Source organism: Lycorma delicatula, chromosome 10, assembly GCF_047948215.1.
Source record: "Lycorma delicatula isolate Av1 chromosome 10, ASM4794821v1, whole genome shotgun sequence".
Classification (NCBI taxonomy): Eukaryota; Metazoa; Arthropoda; class Insecta; order Hemiptera; family Fulgoridae; genus Lycorma; species Lycorma delicatula.
Genome location: NC_134464.1, coordinates 90,517,192 through 90,541,652, shown reverse-complemented (window position 1 = coordinate 90,541,652; position 24,461 = coordinate 90,517,192). Strand labels below are relative to the sequence as shown.

The window sequence follows — 24,461 nt, the reverse complement described above, 5'->3', positions numbered from 1 at the left end:
TACAAACTGCAATAAACGATAGTTGAATTTCAATATAATTATACTGCTTATATATCAAATCATGAAGCGTTATGGCTAACATATTCTTTAAACTCATTCATGTATATTGTTTAAATTAAAAAAAAAAAATATCTGATATGAGTCAGCATTATTTTGTTAGATAATAATGATTAAAACAACAATTTAAAGATACAGATGGCACAAATATAACACCTCAAATATAGTGAGAGATTTGAGCAACAATGCATTAAAAAGACCAAGCTGTATCCAAAAAGTAAGGATACATTGCATGCAAACTGTGGGAATAAATAATTTTATAATATATGTTGTACTGGTAACACTGTCATTATATTTGAGATTAATTACTGACAAAATATCTTAAAGGACCATGAATTCTCAGAAGGAAGGCCTGATTTTAACAATGAACAAAGGAATGGTAGCCAAGTTTGCTCTATTATAATTTTCTTCAACAACTGAAGACAGGATGTGCACAGATCAGTGTTTGATAATAACAGAATTAAATGAACAGATTCTTGAAGTGTCTAAATCTACAGTACAGAAGTTATGATGAAAAAATCAGACTATAAAAAACTGAGTGCTTGTTGGATACCAGTAATGTTAACTGATGAACACGAGTAAAGTTTGATGGATACCATGATATGTTTCTACCATTATATAAGTGAAAAAGAAGAGGTCCTGGTTTCTAGTAAGCTGTGATTAAACCTGGTTTTATCACTACAGAGCTGAATTGATGCAACAATGATTAAAATACATCAAGAAATTCAAAACAATTACTTCAACCTAAAAATACTAAAAGTATAATTTTTTGGAAAGCAGGAGATAAGATGAGTTCGTCTGGTAGAATTCATGCTTCAAGGTGAAACATAACTGTTGTTTATACATAATATGCATCAAAACAGTAATCTGCATAATATGCAGTATATTGATGTATATGACCTATTGAGACATCTTTGGCAGGCTACAAAAAAAAAAGAAAAAAGGGGAATGCAGAAATATGGTATCTCTCTGCTCCACGACAGTAGTTGGTCTTACACAACATGTGTCATACATTTACACTGCTTGACTATTATAAATGGGATAAATTGGTCATTTGTTGCATATCTTTGACCTTGTGCCAAGTAATTATTATTCCATTAGGAAGCTGATCGTTACTCTGAATCTTTTGTATGTCCATCTAGTTTGCACCACAATTCATCAAAATAAGTGCATGTGACAAAATAAATGTCACTTAATTAATGCATGTGACAAAAGTTTTGATCAGCATAACACTATGCTGATCAAAACTTATATATGTTTATAACATAATTATTAGCTGCTTTCATTATATAGTGTTGTAGTGGAATATAAACAAAACTTACATGGTTAACTTACGTAATACGTGCACCTTCTGATAAGTTATTAATATAATATCAGTGCTATTAACAATTAACGTTTTCATATACAAGAAAAAAAAATTCTATATAATCTACAGTGGTGTATTTAAAACTGTACCAAAGTCTGTTTACTTGGTTATTTGTATTTAGCGTATTCAGTATGTTTAGGAGTATTTTATATGAATCTAAACAACAATTTAGAAAATACTTTTACAAATAAACTATACAGTCATCTTTGATTGTATGGAGATTAGTCTAGTCGGCCGGTTGAAGAGATCAGTTTGGTCAAATGGTCTCTATGGGAATTTGCTTTGAGGTTAGTCTGGTCAGCTGGCAGGAGCTCACGTGTTGAGGTTGGTCAGGCAGACCAGTTCTTGTGGTACAAACAGATCACAGCTGCCTGTCAAATGTAATTAAGTGACATTTCTTTAGTGGAAATTATTTTTTTGACATTACTATTATTACTGGTAGTTTTATTATTTTTTACTTTTTTATTTTTATATTTTATTATAATTATTATTATTATTTAAGAACATTTGTCACTCTTTGACGAAATAACTGGAATAACATTGAGCTTGGCCATGGCAGGCAGCAGAGATGTTCCTCATTTGAGGAAATCTTCTATGGCAAGCAACAGTTCCTTCGTTGCATTAGCTGCCAATTAAAATTTTACGTCCCCTGCTTGAAATCATCAGAGGTTGAGTAGAAAATTATTTATCACATTACAATTTTAAATGCGAAGGGTATATGTCAAGATCTCTTGACATATACCCTATCTCTTAACAATGACACCCCAATTAGGTGCTCTGAAGAATTAGGAGTTCTCAGTGAGGTAACAACGCCTGTTGGTATAGAGATGAAGTCAATGTTAATTATATTGGTGGTAGAGATGATGTGGTTGATAAAAAAGCTTTCCCATCGCCAGATCTCTCTTTGTTTAAGAAAATGATTGACTCCTTGATGCAAGATGCTGTAGCAGAGATTGTTAGTATTTTGCTGAGGGAATTGAGTTCATTAAAGACTGGGATGAGGCTTGTTCGTGATGAAAACTTCCAGCTGAGACTGCTTGTCCAGCCTACCCTGGATTCCATTTCTATGGAAGCTCTTGGCTGAAACTACATCTCATGATGATCCAAATTTGTAAAATCACATTCACTTATTTCAATACAGCTGTGACATTCTATTATATAAACAGTTAGTAAATTAAATTTCATGGAAATTAAACATATAAAATAATATGTTTTAACCAATACATAAAAATAAAATAATCAGTATACAATCAACAAGTAAACAAAACAAATATAAAATGGCACACAATAGAAAAATGTACGCATAAATTAATTTAAAAATATACAAACTGAGATACTAATAGTTTTTTAGTATTCCAAAATTAAACAACTTAAAAAAGAGAAAAATAAAAGAACATACAGTAATTTTTATTATTTATGCACATAATATGGCAGTGAAATTAAAATCTAATAAAAAAATATTTGATACAGAAATATTATTAATAATAAATAATAAAAATTGTACATAAAAATTATTATAATAATTAGGAACTAATAACTTGCTAATAAAAAATATTACATAATTAAATATAATGATTTAAACAGTCGCACAGATTACTAATAATAATAATTTAAAAATCCAAAAATCTATAATTAATACAGAGTGGATATTAAACTCCTCTAAATACATTGGTATGGCTCAGTTATTAATAGTTATGGATTGATGTGCAGCAAATCCTAAGTTTGATTCCTGAAATAAGCCAATACAGTTGCTAAGATTAAAAATTTAATTGATTTTTCTAAAAGGAAAGAAGACTATTAAGAGAATGCATTTCATTTTATTACACCACTTAGTGATACTGTTGCTGTAATGTATACACACAATAAAACAAAAATTGCAATGTTTTTCTTCATGATGTCACTGCAAATTATATTAAACAATTCATAGTTAATATAACACTTTTAAAAACTCTATGTCATGTTTACAGACAAATTTCCACAAACCTTAACATGTTTCCGTGTTAAGGTTTTAAACATAACATTATTTAAGAATAAATTATTTATTGTTCTACTGTTAAAAATTAATAGTTACACGTGATAACCATATATCCAAATATGCTTTAAAAGTCCTGATTTTTTCAGTCCAATTTTACAAATTCAAAATCATAATTTTAATTTTGAATTTCCTCTAATTTCATTTGCAGAAACATTGTACAAGATGAAAAATTTATCAGATATTAAAATTTCAATACATCAATGATTTATTTTATTTAGTTTAAAATTGCAATGATTTTTAATAAATATCTAAAAATTATATGGTTACAAAGGTGAAAAAAATAATTATAGAATTTCAAATAAATTACATCAGCTATACATTACAATTTACTAAAAATAAATAGTATTATGCAGAGTAGTTATATTTCAGAAAACAAGGATAGGATGCTACACGTTATATCTGATCTGAAGAATTTAAAGAAGATACAACAATCTGTCCAAGATATACAGCACTTAAAATTTTGCAATAGGTTTTTATAAATATATTTTTTAAACATTAAAAAACTAAACAAAATCTAAATTTTCATAAAAATATTTTCACTTATAAAAATTAGCTATTAAATAAGTTTATTTATAATAAAATTTCATCTCTTTAAATAGATAATAACAATATTAGTAATTTTTTTTTCCATTTCAAACAAGATTTTCTATTTTGAAATCTAACAAATAACATATAACTAAATATTAAATAATTAATAACATAATGACATATTGTATAGTATTATATTACAATTTATAAATATCCATTATTATTATTATTATTATTATTATTATTATTACGCCTTTGCCATAATATTAGCAAGGCATGTATAATAATAATAAATTAAACAAAAATATATATTATTATTATTAGTAAACAATTCACAGCCAAGGGCCGAGTTCTTTTTCCATTAAACTTGCTGCATCGTTACGTCCCATTATTCTTAAAATATTTAACAAATCTGTTACAGCTGTTGCTTCACGATGTCTTGCTTCCCATAAATCAAGAATGTGTTCTGTTGGACTTGCTTTCGTTGCAAAATAATTGATATACCTGTAATATTATAAATATTACTAATTAATACCTCAAATGAAAAAAATCATAAAAGCCTGTTCCTTTTCAAGGTAACAGGAAGTTATAATTACAAACAATTTGAATAACCGTATAAAAGTATGGCCAAAATTGTTTTTTAACTTCAGTGGAGTATGATTTTTCAATGAAATAAAAATTACAACTTATAATTGGAAGATAATATTGTAAAAATTTCTTTTTAAAAGATCTTATTAAAATATAGTCAAATTATGCATATATTTACAGTTGTGTGCAAATTAATTCAAACAGGGAATGTTTTGTATATTTTTAAGTTGTGGCTACACTGCATCCATTCTTTAACTTATCTGTGAAATATAAAGTTATTTTTCTTTGGTTACTTAGCAATTTTCATATTATAAATAGTGTTTTGTGAAAAACTATTTCATTTTTAATACAAAATTGTACTTTTGCATTTTTTGTTCAGTGTGTTTTGAATATACAGAGTGGCGCGTGAAATGATCCAACATTTGTTTTGGCAATAATTGTTTAGGTAAATTAATGTGTTTTATACAATAAAACTGGTTAGTTTAGGTTCGTAAGGGTTTGTATCGATATACCATTTAATTTTAGCGATCCAATTTTATTAAATGGCATATTTTTGCAACTTTTTTGTAGATAGGTAGGTTATTAGCCTATAGGTAGGTATCTGGGTTTTTTACTTGGGGGGCTTATTTAGTAAAGACAACTGTTTTGAACCAATTTATTATTGTTTTAATTTGTTTAATGTTTTTGCTGTTTCGGTTATTTCTGAATATTTTATTTAATTTTCAGTTATTTTGTAATTTGTTGTTAAGGCCATTTTGTTTATTTGCATACTGCTGGCTGTTTGTTTATATGAGCAGCCATATTGTTTGTGTACATGAGTTTGTTTAGGGGTTATTTGTTTTCATTTATTAGGAGTGGTTTTTTAGTTTAGTATTTAAATTTATTGTGTTTAGTGTCTTTGTTAGTATGTGCACCCACTTTATACCAAGTGCCCTTCACTGCCGTTGTTAGGTTTTGAGGGGTACTTAGTGAAGATAAGGATCGTTGGTCTGTAACCTTTGGGTAGAACTGTAATTTGTGGTATTACATGTGTTTTCTCAGCTAAATACTTGCATAGCTGATATGGCAGTGGTTAAGTGGTGCGTGCAGTAGGCACTGTTTTATTTGATTAATAAGTAACCACATCAGACAAAAAGGTAGGTAAGTCCAAATAGGTCAAAGTACCTATAGTGCAAGTACCTGAGGTGAGATTAAATGATTCATCTAGTTCTTCTGGGAAGGAGGAACTGCAGATCAGGACTTTCTGCTTCAGGACTTCCGTTATTTAGATGTGGTGCAGGACTTTATTAAGTCTGTTGGAAAGGCAAGTATTTCCATGCCATTGATGCAGTCATTTGAAGATCAATTTGATCAATTGATAACATTTTTAGGAAGTGCACGTAGTATGTCAGTGAGTGTACAAACTAGGTTAATCCTTATAATAAAAAAAATTAAGGCTATTGTTTCAGCTTTTGCCAAAGGTTTCAAGGCTTTGGCTACTAAGCCTGTTGTGGTTAAAGAGGTAGCAGTTCTAAAGACAATACCTGCCAATGCTCCTCAGTATAAGCATAAAAATGAGGTGTTAAAGGAGAAGAGAGAGGCTAGTTTGTCCCAGAAGCAGCCAAAGGTAATTTTCATTAACATGAAAGAAGAGGGTAAGGTAACTAAGATGAACAAAGAAATTACGGGTGAATTTCAGTTCGTTTTAAGAAATAAGAGGTCAAACCTGAGATTCAAAATATAAAAGAAACAAAGAAGGGATTAGTCATAATAGCTGACAACAAAGACATCGTAAAGGGGATCTCTGATTCTGTAAAGGCTGGTCAATCTCACATAAGGGTTGACCCCAAAAGAAAGAGGCGCCCTAGAGTAATCATATATGAAATTGACCGGCATCTGACTGGAGCTTAGCTAATGTTTACTGACACTGAGCACAAAGACATCCATCCTGACACCAAGATGGATGAAGGGACTTTTAAGTCTGAATGTCAGTTTCTATTTAAAACAGGTAGGTTTGAAGCAGAGCGCTACCATGGAGTGTTTGAGGTGAGCCTGTCTCTTCTTAAGAGTTTGACAACTAAGTGAAGGATACTTACAGATTTCATGTCTTGTCGAATGAAGGAGTACCTGGACATCCAGCAATATTTTAAGTATTGCCAGGATGGTCACAGGCCTAACCTGTGTCAATTGTAAACGTTTGAGGAAGGATTGTAAGCACTCAGTTGACAGGTTGTTATCTAAGGGCTGTAAATAACTACTTAAATTTATTAGATGGTTAGATTTGGGCAACTTAATGCTCACGGTGCTTACATTGTGCAGATTGAACTGGGTGAGATTGTGTTGAAGAGGGGGTTTCAATGTTGTTATTTTCTGCAACATCCTTATGGTGATCTGTCAGCTTTTCTTGATTGAAAGAGGTTCTATACTGGTTCAGATAGTACGTCCGCTGCTCTGTGCAGAAGGGAATTTGATTGTGTCTTTTTGTGGCAGCTCTCTAACAGTCATCATGTAGTTGTGTGGATAGATGTTCAGAATTTGGACCTTTATGTTGCAAGATTCTCAGCTTCTTTGGTTGAAGTCCAATTGATAGTAGCAGCAAATTGACTGATAGTTTTCTTATTCAATATGATCTTAAAGATTTTCATGTTCCTGAAGAGTTGTACACATACGCTGAGATGATGGACGGACATTGGTTGTTTGATGGAACAAATATCGATATAACCGCTAGGGGGTTTATTCCTGCCAATGTGTGTGATTGGAAGGTAGTTGTTGACTATTCAAGTGATCGTCAATTAACTGTTTTTGAGTTCGTCAATGGCTTGAGTGAGGGTTACTGATGATGTAATGTTCAGTTCAACAAGGTTGTTTTCTGCACAGTCATGCGGATTGGTAAACGTTTTTGCATAGGCTTTCGATCAGACTCCGTGTATTGGACAGGAGTCTGGATGTTTTGGATTTAGAGAATCTGGCAGTGGAACTATCGGCAGCTTTCATTGATGCTGCAGAATGTTTGATTCACATAGTATTGATCGAGAAGGCTTGCACTTTGGTGGAATCAGGAGTTAACCACATTAAAGCAGACAGTCTGCCATATGTGGATAGCAGCTCAGAGGACAATCTGGCAGGCAGAGCTGGTAAATAACTACGAATATGTTCCTACTTTCACAAGGTTAGGATTGCGAAACGGGATTCCATGTGTTCGTTTGTACACGAGCAAGGAAATAAGGATTTTTGGTGAGTCATATGCAAGGTTTTAGGACATAAACAAAAGAAGCACGTTCTTCTGTTCGCTCTCTCCACCTGGTCTGGTGTGATTTCAGACAGGCTGAAATCTTATTAAAACTAATAAAATGACTTATTGCTGGACGATGATGTGGTGGGTGAAAGGGAGAATCCGCATACCATCTGTGGGTGTGGCATGAAGGTGCCTCATTTCATGGGGATAGTTTCCACCCCAGTAGGGAAACGGAGAAGGCTACACTCATGTAATGAGTTTCATTTCTGACTAATAACAGGAAGCGGAATATGTCTTGGGGGTTTTCCTCGATATTTCTGGTGCCTTTAACAATCTGTGGTGGCCTTCTGTGATTTTTAAATTGCAAAAAAGGGGCTGTACTGAAAGTCAATTGCAAGTTACTTCAGTAATATAGATGTGTTGCTTCGCAAAGGTGACAATGAGGTCAAGAGCCGTTTGGCTGTGAAGAGACCACCTCGTGTTTCAATGTCAGGCCATCTAATTAAATATGTTTATGTTCACAAATACCTTGTGATGTTCCTTGATGAAATTTTTTGATTTAAGGAGCACCTGAAATATGTTGCAAAAAAGGTTTGTAATGCCTTTTTTGGAATTCGACGAGTGGGCATTCCTAATTAGGGGGCCTTAATTTTAAGACCATTAGTTTCCTTTACAAAGGCATAGCAAGACGATTAAGTTGTATGCTGTGCCTGTATGGGCAGGTAGGATGAAATTTAAAAGTTACTGGGATATATTATTGAGGGCCCAACAGTTACAGTGGTTATCGTACAATCTCTCTCGAGAGACAATCTTGGTGATTGTTAGCATCTAGCCGATACATATCTTAGTGTCTGAGAGGCAGTAAAATGTTATGTTGCTAAGAAGTCTGGGGAGTTGGCTTCAGAAAAACTGAAAGAGATTAATCAAAGTGGTTTTGAATTGTGGCAAGCTAGGTGGGATTAGGCAGCAAAAGGGTATGTTATATGCATGGCCTCTTCCCTGATGTTAAAAGTTTGTGGAGTGCCTTGAGTATATCCAATTAAATATGTAATAATTTCTTTCGGGGCACAGTGTTTTTAGGGACAGATTGGCTCAATTTGGCCAGGTTTTTTCTCTCATTGTAGGTTACTGGATGATGTATACCATGTATTTTATGAGTGTGCGAGATATGACCTAAAGCGAACTGAAGTAATATGTATGTAGGCTTGATATTATTGGGTCTACATTAGATTTCTGAGAAAATTGGAAGAACCAGGCCAAATGGGACATTGTGGTGGGTTTTATGAAATATTTGATCATTGAGAGAGTTGCAGAAGGGGTTTATTACTTTAGGGTTTCGTTCGGGCTGTTCTTTTGGTTGATTAAGGTGGTTTTGGTTTATTGATGAGGGTTTTAAGGTTTACGACAGATAATTTAGGTAGTCATTCAGTCTTGTTTAAGATCTGACTATATTTTGGGTTGTTCGTATGTTTTGTTAGGTTAATAGTACACCAATGGAAATGTCACATCTATGGCATCGTGACTGAGGCAAGAACAAGGCTGAGAGATGTATCTTTTACCATCTCTTCTCTCTCACTCTCTCTCTCTCTCTCTCTCTCTCTCTCTCTCTCTCTCTCTACATATATATATATATATATACACACACACACACACACACCCACGAGTATATTATTTTTCCACATAGACAACATTAAATATGCAACACTTTTTTTATACCACTTTACTAGCTTTATTATTCATTATTGGAAAACACCAATACACCAATATAAATCAATTGCTTTGTCTTTCAGTTTCTCAATATAAACCACTGGAATACAAGCCATTGTTTTAAACAGAGGAAAATGTAATAATTGCAAGGTAGGAGTTCACAATTGTATGGTGGATGTTTGAAGATTTTCCAGTGAAGTCACTTTAATTCTTGAACCATTATTTGCAATATGCGGTGAAGTGTTGTGCAAAAACAAAACCCCATTGGACGGTTTCCCATGTCTTTTATTCTGAATAGCACATTGAAATTTTTTTTTATCTTCACCATATGTACTGGCTTTTACAGTACTCCCACAATCAAAGAGCTCAATAAGCAATATCCCTTTGTTGTTAAAAAAACAGTGGATATAAGCTTCCTATTTGAACATATTTGTTTAAACTTGGGCATCAGAGAAGTTGAATGTCTTCACTACATCAATTGTTACTTTGTTTCAGCATTAGTATACGATATCCAAGTGTCATCTCTAGTTACAATGTGGTCAAGCAAAAATGTGTCTGCAACAAAAATATTTTTCTTTTGTTCATCCATGTTCAACATTCTTGGCATACATTTGATTGATGGACAAGTTTCTCTAACCCAGATCTTCAACTAATATTTTGTAAATCACAGACTGTAAAATGTTTGGAAATTCATGTGACAATTGTGAAAATGTAAAGCATCCGTTTTTTGAATTTTGTTTTTCAAGTTTTCCAACAAACCATTTACAATTATAGAACATTATATTCTTTGTTGTAAATATCTGTCCTGCCTTCTTGAAACAAACATCAATTTCAAACTTTATCTACAAACATAACATTTAATTCTTAAACATTGAAAATGTTTTTGTGGATTTCAGCAGATTTATTTATTTGTTGATAATAAATGAATTACAGCTCTAATTTCACAGTTTATGAGGCTATTTATTTTTGCATTCATTTTACTTTGATATTTACACAAAAACTAATGCAAATGTATTACTGTTGCCAACACATGAATACAAAAACAAATCTTCTAAGCAAGCACTATTTGTTGTTTCTAAAGTACAAATTAGTTCAAAATTAAAATCATGCTTTATAAAATAGTATTTGTATGTTTTTATTAAGTACTGTTGAAATGTTATGTCATAAACAATGTAATGACACAATTCTTAATAAAAGGCTGGTTAATTAATAAATGTCTTTTTTAATTTAATTAATTAAAATTAAATTTTACCTGTCAACATTAAGCCTTTGGGCAAGCATTCTCCAGTCATTACTTCTTGAATTTGGTGGATCTAAACATTGGCACAACTGTTTACGTAATGATCGGCTAAACCTGAAAATTTTTTTCTGGTTAGAAAAATGGTTGTTTATTCTCTTATTTACAGAAATAAGACAATAATAAATTAATTTGTAATTACTTATTCTTTTACATACACTCATATTTCATGTTAATAAGGGAAGTATCTAAAAAAGATAAATTACTTAAAGAAGTAAATATAAATAATTCATGCTTAAGCAAACTGCAGTCAAATTAAAAATTGTTTTATACAATTTGCTACATTGGAGTTATTGTAGTATTAAAGACATTTGTTGCTCCATTTCATTTCATGCCAGTGTAAAGTTATACCAAGAACAGATTGTGCACAGTGGATGAACAGACAGTGTTATTAGATGTAGTCAATTTTAATGCAATTAAAGAAGAGTTGTTGCACTGAAAGACAAAATTGCTGTAATGTACTACTACAAGAAAAGTTAGATTAAATAAGGGTTTACTGATCCTAAATTTTGTAAAAATTATAAATAATTCTACAATAAAAGCGTTTGAATAAACACAATTTAAATAAAATTTAAAGACTATTGAATTATGGATTGAAAATCCACTACTTGAAAGATAGATCACTGTCTCTTCAAGATATTGTTATAACTGTACACGGTATAGAAATATACCATTATTCAGAAATTGTTACATCTGGAATTTAACCACATAAATAAAAATACATTGTATAAATAAGATGATAACCTAACAACAAATTACATAGTGGATTTGAAAAATATTTTGTAATTATGGTAAAGTTGTCAGGACTAAAAAAAAATCCATCAACAGTCATGTTAGTTTTAAAAATGCAGTTTTACTGGTCAGGTATACAGTAAGTAAACTATTTAAGAGATGCTTTCAATTACTTAATACCTCAAAAATATATATATTTTTTTTGTCTTCAGTCATTTGACTGGTTTGATGCAGCTCTCCAAGATTCCCTATCTAGTGCTAGTCGTTTTATTTCAGTATACCCTCTACATCCTACATCCCTAACAATTTGTTTTACATATTCCAAACGTGGCCTGCCTACACAATTTTTTCCTTCTACCTGTCCTTCCAATATTAAAGCGACTATTCCAGGATGCCTTAGTATGTGGCCTATAAGTCTGTCTCTTCTTTTAACTATATTTTTCCAAATGCTTCTTTCTTCATCTATTTGCCGCAATACCTCTTCATTTGTCACTTTATCCACCCATCTGATTTTTAACATTCTCCTATAGCACCACATTTCAAAAGCTTCTAATCTTTTCTTCTCAGATACTCCGATTGTCCAAGTTTCACTTCCATATAAAGCGACACTCCAAACATACACTTTCAAAAATCTTTTCCTGACATTTAAATTAATTTTTGATGTAAACAAATTATATTTCTTACTGAAGGCTCGTTTAGCTTGTGCTATTCGGCATTTTATATCGCTCCTGCTTCGTCCATCTTTAGTAATTTTACTTCCCAAATAACAAAATTCTTCTACCTCCATAATCTTTTCTCCTCCTATTTTCACATTCAGTGGTCCATCTTTGTTATTTCTACTACATTTCATTACTTTTGTTTTGTTCTTGTTTATTTTCATGCGATAGTTCTTGCGTAGGACTTCATCTATGCCGTTCATTGTTTCTTCTAAATCCTTTTTACTCTCGGCTAGAATTACTATATCATCAGCAAATCGTAGCATCTTTATCTTTTCACCTTGTACTGTTACTCCAAATCTAAATTGTTCTTTAACATCATTAACTGCTAGTTCCATGTAAAGATTAAAAAGTAACGGAGATAGGAAACATCCTTGTCGGACTCCCTTCCGTATTACGGCTTCTTTCTTATGTTCTTCAATTGTTACTGTTGCTGTTTGGTTCCTGTACATGTTAGCAATTGTTCTTCTATCTCTGTATTTGAACCCTAATTTTTTTTAAATGCTGGACATTTTATTCCAGTCTACGTTATCAAATGCCTTTTCTAGGTCTATAAACGCCAAGTATGTTGGTTTGTTTTTATAAATAAAATATAATATAAAAAAAATATTTTATTTTTAATATATTATTTAGCAAAAATACAATTTTGCTAAATTAATTATTTAATTTTTTTTTGGCTTTTTGACTTTAATATTGTATGTACATTACTTCAGCAGATAATAATTTTCAGTAAATTAACAAAAAATATATAAAAAACCACTTTACAGAATACAAAGTTATGTTCCGTCAAATCATGTTCAATAGAATTTCTACCAAAGAGTTCACAACAGCAACAAAAATCAGTAGTGAAATTAGGAGCTAATTAAAAATTTGCACCGATTTATTCTGCAGCTAAATAGATTTTGATAAAACAATTTAAAAAAAAACACTTTTTAAGCAGAACATAAATGGAAAATTTTTCTTCAAAAACTTTTAATTTTTGTTTATAATCATTAGTTAATTCTAAGAAATAGAATTAACTTATAATAACTTATAATAATCAAATTAACTTAAGTAATAAAAATAAAATATTACTAACCTAAACGGTGTTTGATCACAAGTAGTTACACTTGAACCGCATCCACTACTGCTGGTTACAGTTCTGCAAGGTTTTGTCACAACAGGACTTCCAGGTGTCTAAAAAAATAATAATAAATTAAAGGTATATAAAAAAATTACAATGGGATTTTTGAAAATGTAAACAATATTTACATTTTCAATTAATTTAAAGTTTCCTTTTGTTTCTTAAATTTTCAAAAAGAAAATAAATAAAAAATCTTAGTAACTTAACACGTTTCAAAATTTATCTGAAGTAAACATTTTTTCTGAAATTATAAGAACAGTTCTTTAACCAAAATAATTTAATTAATAATCTTTTAACAGGGGTGAAATAAAAAACTTCAGACTCCTAACTGTCCAAAAATACTATCAGATAAATAATATTATTCAAGTTTAATCTGTACTAATCAAGCTCCACAGCACACAAAATGTGGGTAAAAAAGGTCTTCAAATCAAGTGAAATTTTACAAGATGTAAATCCAGATTTTAGAATGATACTTGATTAAGGAAAATTAGATTAAGATGAGCAGGTCTAATGCTACCTAAACTAAATATGGGGATTTCTTTTTTCCCCGCTGATAGAGATTATTATGTGTATTAACTTTTCCACTAAGAATGTTGACTCAACACTAAATACAATATGATCAAGAATGTCATCATCATGATGCTGTAACATTTTGTTGCTTAGTCGGCACACACAATGTAGTTGGTAGGCTATAAAACCTTATTATGTGTAAATGGTACGGACACATAAGTAACAGTCTCCTTAAAACATTGACACTGTCATCATCTGCATTATTAATTAACAGCTGGTTTTCCTAACAATTCTTTTAGAATAATGCAAGAAAGACTCCCTGGCATGTTCAACACTTTCTCAAGAGACCCTTGGTTGTCCTGTACTTTTTTCTTTACACAGACTGACGTTTAGTCATTTCAAACTGATTATACTATTACTGAATATTATTATCGCTCGGAAGATCACATTAAACTTTCTACAGACCATCTGATTTAGTGTTCTTATATATCATTTCAACTGCTCTACTTTTACATAACAGAACACACAATAAACGCTATGTTTCTGTCCATAAAACTCTGTGATATAATTTAATTTATAAACTTTTGAAATGACAATCAAAAATAAATTTTTATAATAAACATTTTCCAAAAATTATTTCAATTTTTGAAAAATTGACATTGAAAACGACATTTTCAGTTGTTTTTGTGACCATCTTCAATGGCAGATGGTACTGTTCCAACTCTGCCATAAGCTGATGTTACTGTTGGCATTAATGTCATACTGTAACTACAAATTCACTTTAATAAACTGCAAAGCATAGAAGGCTTTTTGTTTAGGAGTCGCCACATCTTTGCTAGTTGCTCTGTAAAGCTGAAAGATATAAGAATCAATCTACTATTTGTACATCTAAAACTGTCCTTTTTCTCTTTGATTCTAGCCTTAAACCAATACTGTACACCTCAATCAAGATATATGATAACAAATCAAAACCATAATATTCTATTTTGTATACCTGGTATATTAAAGCAACAATGTGGATCAATATTTTAAAATTACTCTGTAAAATAAGTGAAATTATGCAAGGCATACTAATTACTACTTACAAAAACATTAAACTCAACTCTACTTAAACCTATAGTAATAATTTAAATTAAAATATCTACCAATGATGATGAATTAGAAGAATCTGTTGTAAGTTCAGCATTAACACGGAACATCTGTCGATGTGTTTGACAACCTTTTTGACTTGCTAATACTCTGAATGACACATTAGTTGCTAGTCTATCAGTCCTTTCAAGGGTAAATGAACAATGTAAATGAGTATGAGTCGAGTTCCACACATGTTGAAACGGTATTTCCTGTAAAAATAAAGATATTTTTAAAATATCAGAAAAATAAAGTAGTTGTTAAGTTTTAATATCATGTTTTCTTATTCAAAATATTGTAATGCTAGCTTGTTGTTGTAGTTACATTTCACGCCGCTAGGGCTGACCAGACGTGTACACTTCTTTGTTACAATTGCGGTGTGGGCACACGTTGTAAGATGGTGTAGTGGGACGGTAACATACAATGCATTTAGTTATTCAATCATTCATTTACGTTAATTAGATTCAATATACTTCAATACTCAAATGTTGTATGTATTATTAATATTCAATGTGTTATTACTAAATTGAAATCAAACTACAACAAACAAGACTACCAGGTATACTTAATCAAAAATAAATACTACATAAACTCAATATGGATTTGTCTACTTATTCAATCTCCAACTAATGACATACATATTTTGGTCCTCCGGGCCGGATAGTGAACTTCAGTAACGAATTCGATACGACGTATTCAATTTTAAATTATAAGCTTCAAAATGGACTTAATTCGTATAGACATTCATTCGTATAGTTATACAAGCTACTCCAAAAACTGTATTGCGTACAAACATTATATGCAGTGAAATTTAACTATAAAAGTGTGATTTTAGTGATATGTAACTGTGATTTCCAAATTGTATGTTTCTTTGTTTGTTACTAATTCTATTGGAATCGATGTGTCGGAAATTTCCAGATTGAACTGGATAGTGGTTTTCATATATTACGTCACTGAGTCTAATCTTAAGCACGTACAACTACATCACTTTGGCTAGACAAATATATCACGACCAAGTTCAACTATCTATGAATACGACAATCTACAAGCTACGAGTATCGACATCATCATATGCGTAATCCATTGTTCATCTTATTAATTAATTTGTTTACTTTTCTTATTATTATGTCTAATTTCTTATTATCATTAATGTTTACGTTAATGTAATTTATTTTAATATAATTAAATTCAAAATGACTGACGAGGAATCAGTCAATAGTAAGACTTTGCATTTGCAGACTAATAAGCAGGAACTTATTAAAAAACGTAGTATAATTAAGGCATCAATCACACGAATAAACACCTTTGATGATAATTTCAACCCCGCAAAAAATTAATTATATTCTTTACAAATAAAATTACGAAATTTATTAGAATTACAAGTTAAATATGATGTCATTCAGTCTCAGTTGGAAGTTGTTCATGATGATGGGACTGACGACAGAATACAAACTGAAAATAACCTATGTAACATAGAATGTAAATTAAAATCTTTGTTAGATAAAATGTTTATAAAATCTCCTGATAAATCAAACGTTACCGATATTAAACCAATTATTAATAATCAAATGCAGTTTTTACAGCCAATTAAATTGTCATGTTTTAGTTGAAATTTACTTGAATGGCAGCATTATTTTAATACATTTAATGACTTAATTCATTCTAGAAATGACCTTTCTGATATTCAAAAATTACATTACTTACAGTCATCTTTGAGGGGTGAGGCCCTTAATATCATAAAAAACTTACCAATTACAAGGGAAAACCATTCAGTTGCTTTAAATTTTCTTAAAAAAAGATTTGATAATAAATACATAATCTCTGTTCATCTTATTGAAAATATTTTAAAAATTGGTTTCATTGAAAAAGAATCTGCAGATAATTTAGATCATTTTATTAATAAAATTAATTTTTGTATAAGTTCATTGGAGGCAATGAATCTACCTGTAAATCATTATGAGCTCATTGTTATGCAATTACTAGTATCAAAATTAGACAAAAATACTTGCAAAAATTGGAAGGAAAGACTTTCTAATGAAAACTTTCCTAATTTCAAAGATTTTGTTGAGTTTCTTAATAATAGAAGACAAATACTTGAAAATGTTACAGCTAAATTTGAGTATAATTCGCAATCAAATAACACCTACTCTATTAACAAACAAGTATTCAACAAACCCTTTAAAGATCAAAGGATATATAACAATACAAATAAAACTTACAGAGGAAATTTAGTTAGTTACCATGCAAATTCAAAAATTATTCGATGTACTATGTGTAAATCCGATCATTATTTATATACATGTAAAAAATTTCTTGATTTAACAGTAGATAAACGCAAGGATTTTTAGTCCAGAATAAGTGTTGTTTTAGTTATTTTCGAACAGGTCACTACGTTAATAATTGTATGAATAAGCATGTATGTAAAACATGTTCCAAAAAGCATTGTTCCTTAATCCATACAGAGCAAATTAATAAATCTAGCTCTGATCCTGAAAATAATACTTATTGTGCATTAAAATTACAAACAAACAAAAATGTTCTATTGTCTACTGCTGTGGACAAACATGGAAATTATCAGACTTGTAGAGTGTTGCTTGATTCAGGCAGTCAAACCAATTTCTGCACAATGGAATTTGCTCATAAACTTGGGCTAACCTTAACAAAAAATAATCTTCCAATTTCTGGAATTAATAACTCATGTCAATCAAATTAAAGTGTCACAGTTAAACTATACTCTCGCTATGAATACTTTACATTAGACATTGTGCTGTATTACCAAACCTAACTGACAATCTTCCTGCTGAATCATCTTGTTCATCTCATCCTAATTTACCTGAAAACTTATTTCTTGCGGACCCAAACTTTAACATTTCTTCTAATATTGATGTCCTTTTAGGTGCACAGTACTTCCTAAACCTTATTCTGCCGAATAAATTTGTATGTAACCAGCATTTTCCCTTGATACAAGAAACTAGACTAGGATATATATTAGCTGGAAACCTTCCTTTAAATGTTACACGCAACAATTCCGTTTCTTCTTTTTTCATTCTTAATGACAATAAACTTCTTTCATCACAGACAGAAAAATTCTGGGAAGTAGAAGAACCTATTTTAGTCAAACAAACCTCTCATGATAACTCAATATGTGAAAGGAATTTCATAGAAAATACAATTAGAAATAAGGATGGTAGATTTATAGTTACGTTACCTCATAAATCAGATAACATCAAACTTGGTGATTCTCTTAATAACACCAAAAATAGATTTTTGTCTTTAGAACGTAAATTTATTCAAGACCCTAGTTTTAAAAAGGAATACTCTAATTTTATTAATGAATATAGATCTAGGTCATATGTCTGAACTTAATTCAAATGATTTATTGATATCTGACTCAGAAGTTTTTTATCTACCTCATCACGCTGTTTTCAAGGAAACAAGCTTAACAACCAAACTAAGAGTTGTGTTTGACGGCTCAGCCAAATCCAGCAATGGTCTTTCTCTAAATGATACACTAATGATAGGACCTACGGTTCAACAAGACTTATTTTCAATAATTTTAAGATTCAGAGTCCATAATTATGTTATCACATCTGATATCACAAAAATGTACAGACGGATTCTAGTTACTCAAAGGGATAGTAATTTGGAAAGAATTCTGTGGCGTGAAAACCCTGAACAAGACTTAAAGCATTATGCCTTAAGAACAGTAACTTATGGTACAACTAGTGCCTCATTTTTAGCTACTCGTTGTTTAGTTCAAATTGCCAAATAAAATTGATCAATTTCCTAATGCCTGCAGAGCCATATTCATGATTTTTTATGTTGATGACCTTATTACAGGAGCTGATAGTATACATGAAATCAAGCAATTAAAACTGATGTATGTAACTTATTAAAACAGTATGGCTTTCCCCTTCATAAGTGTTTCTCCAACTGTCAAAATATTGTTTTCTCAACTGATGATACTATACTATTGAATACACCTATATCATTAAATAAAAATGAAAACATACGTACTTTAGGTATATTATGGAATAATTACTTAGATAAATTAACTTATGAAATCAATCAAAAGGAAGTTAAAATATTCACTAAAAGACATATTTTGTCAATTACTTCTGGTATCTATGATCCATTAGGTCTCATTGGACCCATTATATTTTCATGCAAACATTTTATGCAAAGCCTTTGGCAAGTCAAGTGCAATTGGGATGATACTTTACCCGATAATTTACTATCGCAGTGGCAAATTTTATACAATCAATTAAGTTTAGTTAGTTCTATAAATGTTGACAGATGTGTAAAGTTAAGCATTGATAGTAGCATCAAATCCTTTCAACTCCATGGATTTGCAGATGCATCTCTTAAGGGTTTCGGATGTTAGAATTACTTACTGTAATGATAAGGTTTCATGTAATTTATTGTGTTCCAAATCACGAGTTGCCCCTTTAAAACAAATGCCTCTTCCAAGACTTGAACTCTGTGCTTGTTTGCTCTATCATGTTTACTCAATCAAGTTACATTAGCTTTAAATGTAAAAAAATCAATGAAATTCATTTATATTCTGATTCCATGATTTCACTCCATTGGATTCATGGTCAATCCACCAATTGGAAGGAGTTTGTAGCCAATCGAGTTTCAGAAATTCAACAGTTGACTTCTAATGCAAAGTGGCATCATATTGAATTACCTTCGAATCCTGCCGATATACTCTCTCGGGGATGTCTTCCAGAAAAATTAATTAATTTTGTATATGGTGGCATGGTCCAAGCTGGCTTTTACAAGATTCTTCCTGTTAGACAACTAATCATCACTTTAATTCTACTGAAAAAAAATATTGATCCTCAATGCCTTATTGAAAAACGTCAAACTGTTCAGATATCTCTTTTGACTTCTAATATTACTGATTATATTGAGAAATACTCATCGCTGTCTAAACTAATTCGTGTTTTTACTTATTGTTTTAGATTCATTCAAAATATTAAGCATAAGTCTATTAACCATAGAAAATGCATTGTCTTCAAATGAATTAGAATTCACTCTTGAATTTTTCATTCATCAATCTCAGTTAGCATATTTTCAGTCTGAAATTAATGATCTTCAAAACCAACGTTTCACTTCGAAACAAAGTAAACTCAGTTCACTAGATCCATTTTTAGACGGTAAAGGTTTACTTCGTGTAGGAGGTAGACTGGAACATTCTAATTTGCCTTTCGATAAAAAACATCAATTAATACTACATCCTCATGCAAACATAACAAGGTTAATCATCCACAGTGAACATTTACGTCTTTTACATGCTGGACTCCAATTAACTCACAGTTCTCTTCGTCAAAGATTTTGGATTGTGAATGCAAAAATAGCTATTCGTTCTATAGTTTGGAAATGCCTAAAATGTTTTCGTTTTAATGCTGATAAGCAATCTCAGCAACTTGGTCAATTACCCTCTTCTAGAATTACTCCTTGACGAGCCTTTTCTAATTGCGCTATTGACTATGGTGGCCCTATTATGATTTGCCATGGCGGGCAGAAATCTAAAATTCTTTCAAAGGCCTATATTGCGCTTTTTATTTGCTTAGTTACTAAGGCTATTCATTTAGAACTTGTTTCAGATTTAACAACTGAATCCTTCATTGCTGCTTTAAGACGATTTATTGCTCGTAGAGGTATTTGTAATCAAATGTATTCAGATATAGATATAATACATGTATTCAGATGTAGAACACTACTAACTTTCATTGTGCTAGGAACACTCTTTATGAATTGTTTCAATTCTTTGAATCAAAGGACTTCAATTCAACTATTCAATCTTTCTCAAAATTTCAAATGGTCATTTATTCCCCCTTCCTCGCCCCACTTTGGTGACTTGTGGGAAAGCGGGATCAAGAGTGTTAAATTTCATCTTCGCCGTGTCGTTGGACAAACCATTCTTACCTTCGAGGAATTTTATACAATTTTAACTCAAATCGAAGCATGTCTTAATTCTCGCCCACTTTTCGCTATTTCTAATGACCCTAAAGATCATGAACCGTTTACTCCTGGCCATTTCTTAATCGGCTCTCCTCTTAATTAATTTTCTGACTCAGACTTTTCCAAAATTCCAGAAAATCGTTTAGGTAGATGGAAATTATTGCAGAAATTTATTAAAGTTATTTGGAAAAGATGGTCTAAAGATTACTTGCATCAATTGCAACAACGCAATAAATGGCATTTTCCCAATAGAAATCTTTGTGAAGGCGATTTAGTTTTAATTTGTGATGACAATACTTCTCCATTATTTTGGAAATCTGGAATTGTTACTCATGCTTTCATGGGTTCTGATAATTTAGTTAGAGTTGTTGACATTCGTACATCAAATGGTGTATTACGTAGACCAATACATAAATTGTGTCTGCTACCTTTATCAGATAAATAATTAAATCTTAATGGTTTTTATTCAATGTTTTTTATTTTTATATGTATTCATTTTATTACTTATGTATATCTCATTAATTGTTATATGATATTACCTAATATTGTATTATTTATCAAGGTTACATTATGTTCAAAAACTGTATCATATTTGTATTACATTATACTATGAATTTTCTTATAACTTAATTATTTATGTATTACTCAATCGTTTATATTCAAAATCTGCCAATTTTGGCAGGCAGTTATGTTAAGTTTTAATCTCATGTTTTCTTATTCAAAATATTGTAATGGTAGCTTGTTGTTGTAGTTACAATTCATGCCGCTAGGGCTGACCAGACGCGTACACTTCTTTGTTACAGTCGGGGTGTGGGCACACGTTGCAAGATGGTGAAGTGGGATGGTAACATACAATGCATTTAGTTATTCAATCATTCATTTACGTTAATTAGAATCAATATATTTCAATACTCAAATGTTGTATGTATTATTAATATTCAATGTGTTATTACTAAACTGAAATCAAACTACAACAAACAAGACTACCAGGTATACTTAATCAAAAATAAATACTACATAAACTCAATATGGATTCGTCTACTTATTCAATCTCCAACTAATCACACACAGTAGTAGTACACTTTTTTTTAGAATAAAAAAAAATAATAATAAAAATTACTACAGATAATGCTACTAATAAAACATGAAAACATATCAACATTTTTTATGAAAAACTTTATCTTACAGATTCTTTTGTTTATATATATATATATATATATATTATATATATATATATCGACGTAATGTATCAACATTTTTAACTTTTCTCCAAAATAACAACTTTAACAAAAGTCAGATTGACTCTTTAAGAGGTATGCCTGGATATATCTGGAACAAATAGGAGAAATTTGTTCGGTGAACTGAATCTAAACTATCTATTATCAAGTCATACTCCACTGTCACCTCACTAAATCACATCTAGAGCTGTAACTCAGGAACTAGTATCAGCACAGGTGACCCCTTGGCAGTCAACTATGAAAGGTCTTATAAGGAATACTTCACCTGCTAAACCAAGCATCAGAGTTTAAAGAAGGCAGCACTTGAATATGGTGGGCTCCCAATAAGAAGATAACATATGATTGGAAGCATTGGAATGGCCTACCACCACACACACGAATGAGAACAATACAAAATGCAAAATCAAACTGAATCAAATAACCTACATTTCCACAAACAATGTAAACTCATTCATGCAGACTGGTAAATTAAAAATAATAACCGACCTAATGGACCAAAACAAAATTATCATCATGGGACTGCAGTAAATAAGAAACACAAACCAGGACACCATGGAATCACAAGGATATAAGCTCTACAAAGGTATGGCCAGGAAGAGAGTGATGAAAAGTGTCCAACAGTTTGGAACAGACTTTTTGGTCAGCTTCAGAATAATAAACTCCATACAAGAATTCAAGTCACAATCTCCAAGAATCTCTACACTCACCCTAAAAGCATCTAATAAAATCTAAACCTTAATAAACACCCACACCCCTCTAATAATGAAACTAAATCTCCAAAAGATCGTAAAGAAACAGAAAGGTTCTGGGACCTACTTGACCTGTCGTAATAACATCTCCAGCAATCATGTTAAACAAATAAATGGAGACTTTAAGGCTCAACTAAGCAGAGAACAAAGATACTGCGACATCATCACAGAATGGCCCAGCCAAAAGAAGACAAATGAAAATGGACAGACTTGTCAATCTCAGTAGAAACCATAACCTAATCTCGAAATCCACATATTTCAAGAGGAAATCTCAAAAACTGGTAACACTGAGACTACACCAAAGGCAAATGGAAACTAATCATGTCTTCTTCATGGAAAAACACCACCACAAAGAGATCTACAACGTAAAAGTTCTCTAAGAAGTAGGCACAAGCTCAGATCACTAAGGAGTCAAAATTAAATTAAATTCACTCCCCAAAGGAAGCAACAAAACCAAGCCCCTAAAACTAAAGGAAAAGTAGAATACCAAACTAATAAAGAATGAAAATTACCAAAAAACAACTGAAAAAATAACAATCATGAATAAACTAGAGGACTTAGTTAAAAACCTTAAACAAAGTGCAGAAGAACTAGCCCTAATAAAACCCCCATAAGAAGTATCAATGGTGGAACAGCAAATGTGATGAAACAGTGGAAAAGAAACATAAAAAATTTGGTTAATTACACCAATCCCAAAAAACGTTCATCCAAAATCTAGTAAAACAAAAAAAAGAAGCCACCCAAACCCCAAGGAAAATAAAAGACCATATAGATACACCGAAATCAATAGAAGAAGGATTCAACAAAATGCAGTTGAGAGACTACCTCAAATCCTTTAAAGAACCACTCCAAAAATACGAACCCCCAACCCTAATGTGAAGGATGAAAACCATAATCTGGCCCATAACAATAAAGACAATGTAGAAATCCTAGCTAAATATTTCAACAAACTCCTAAATTGCAATGAACCGACAAAATTGCTAAACTTTTTACATCAGCACCCCAACAACAAACCACCGGAAAATACCAACCCTCCCACAATAAAAAAAAGTCTATCAAGCGCTGAGAGATGAATTACAAAGCGGCAGGAGAAGATCAGACCTTTGTAGTGATCTGGAAACATGCAGAAAGACTAGCAAAAATCACCCTTCATCAACAGCCTGTCAACATCTGAATTAAAGAAGAATTAGCAGAACAATGGTCTACACAAAAAAAGCAGACAAAACAGACCCTAACAACCACACGGGAATCTCACTCCTACAAACAACATTCTTTGATCATGGTGAAACCCTGCATTCAGTAAGTCCAATGTAGAACTTGTTACAGCTGCAATAAATTTATGGAATGCTCAATTAAAAGTGTTCATTTTTTAAACAATGTATATCATGAATATCAAAATTCAATATATTTTTTTTAATAGATATATCTGATTGTTTTTAAATATAACAGATGCAGCAATGCCACATTATGATGCAAGTACATTATCCAATTGTACTATGCGAG

At 31.2% G+C, this 24,461-nt stretch overlaps 1 protein-coding gene across 1 annotated transcript in view; it reads right to left on the bottom strand.

Annotated features, from left to right (window-relative positions):
* Positions 1–4,318: 4,318 nt before the first annotated feature.
* The window catches only part of unc-5, a 789,148-nt gene continuing 769,005 nt past the window's right edge, over positions 4,319–24,461 (bottom strand). Inside the window, exons 16-19 of the mRNA XM_075377583.1 lie at positions 15,019–15,213; positions 13,319–13,416; positions 10,748–10,849; positions 4,319–4,490 (exon numbers count right to left, since the gene is read on the bottom strand). Coding sequence (XP_075233698.1) covers positions 4,319–4,490; positions 10,748–10,849; positions 13,319–13,416; positions 15,019–15,213 — 567 coding nt within the window. The remainder of the gene's footprint in view (positions 4,491–10,747; positions 10,850–13,318; positions 13,417–15,018; positions 15,214–24,461) is intronic.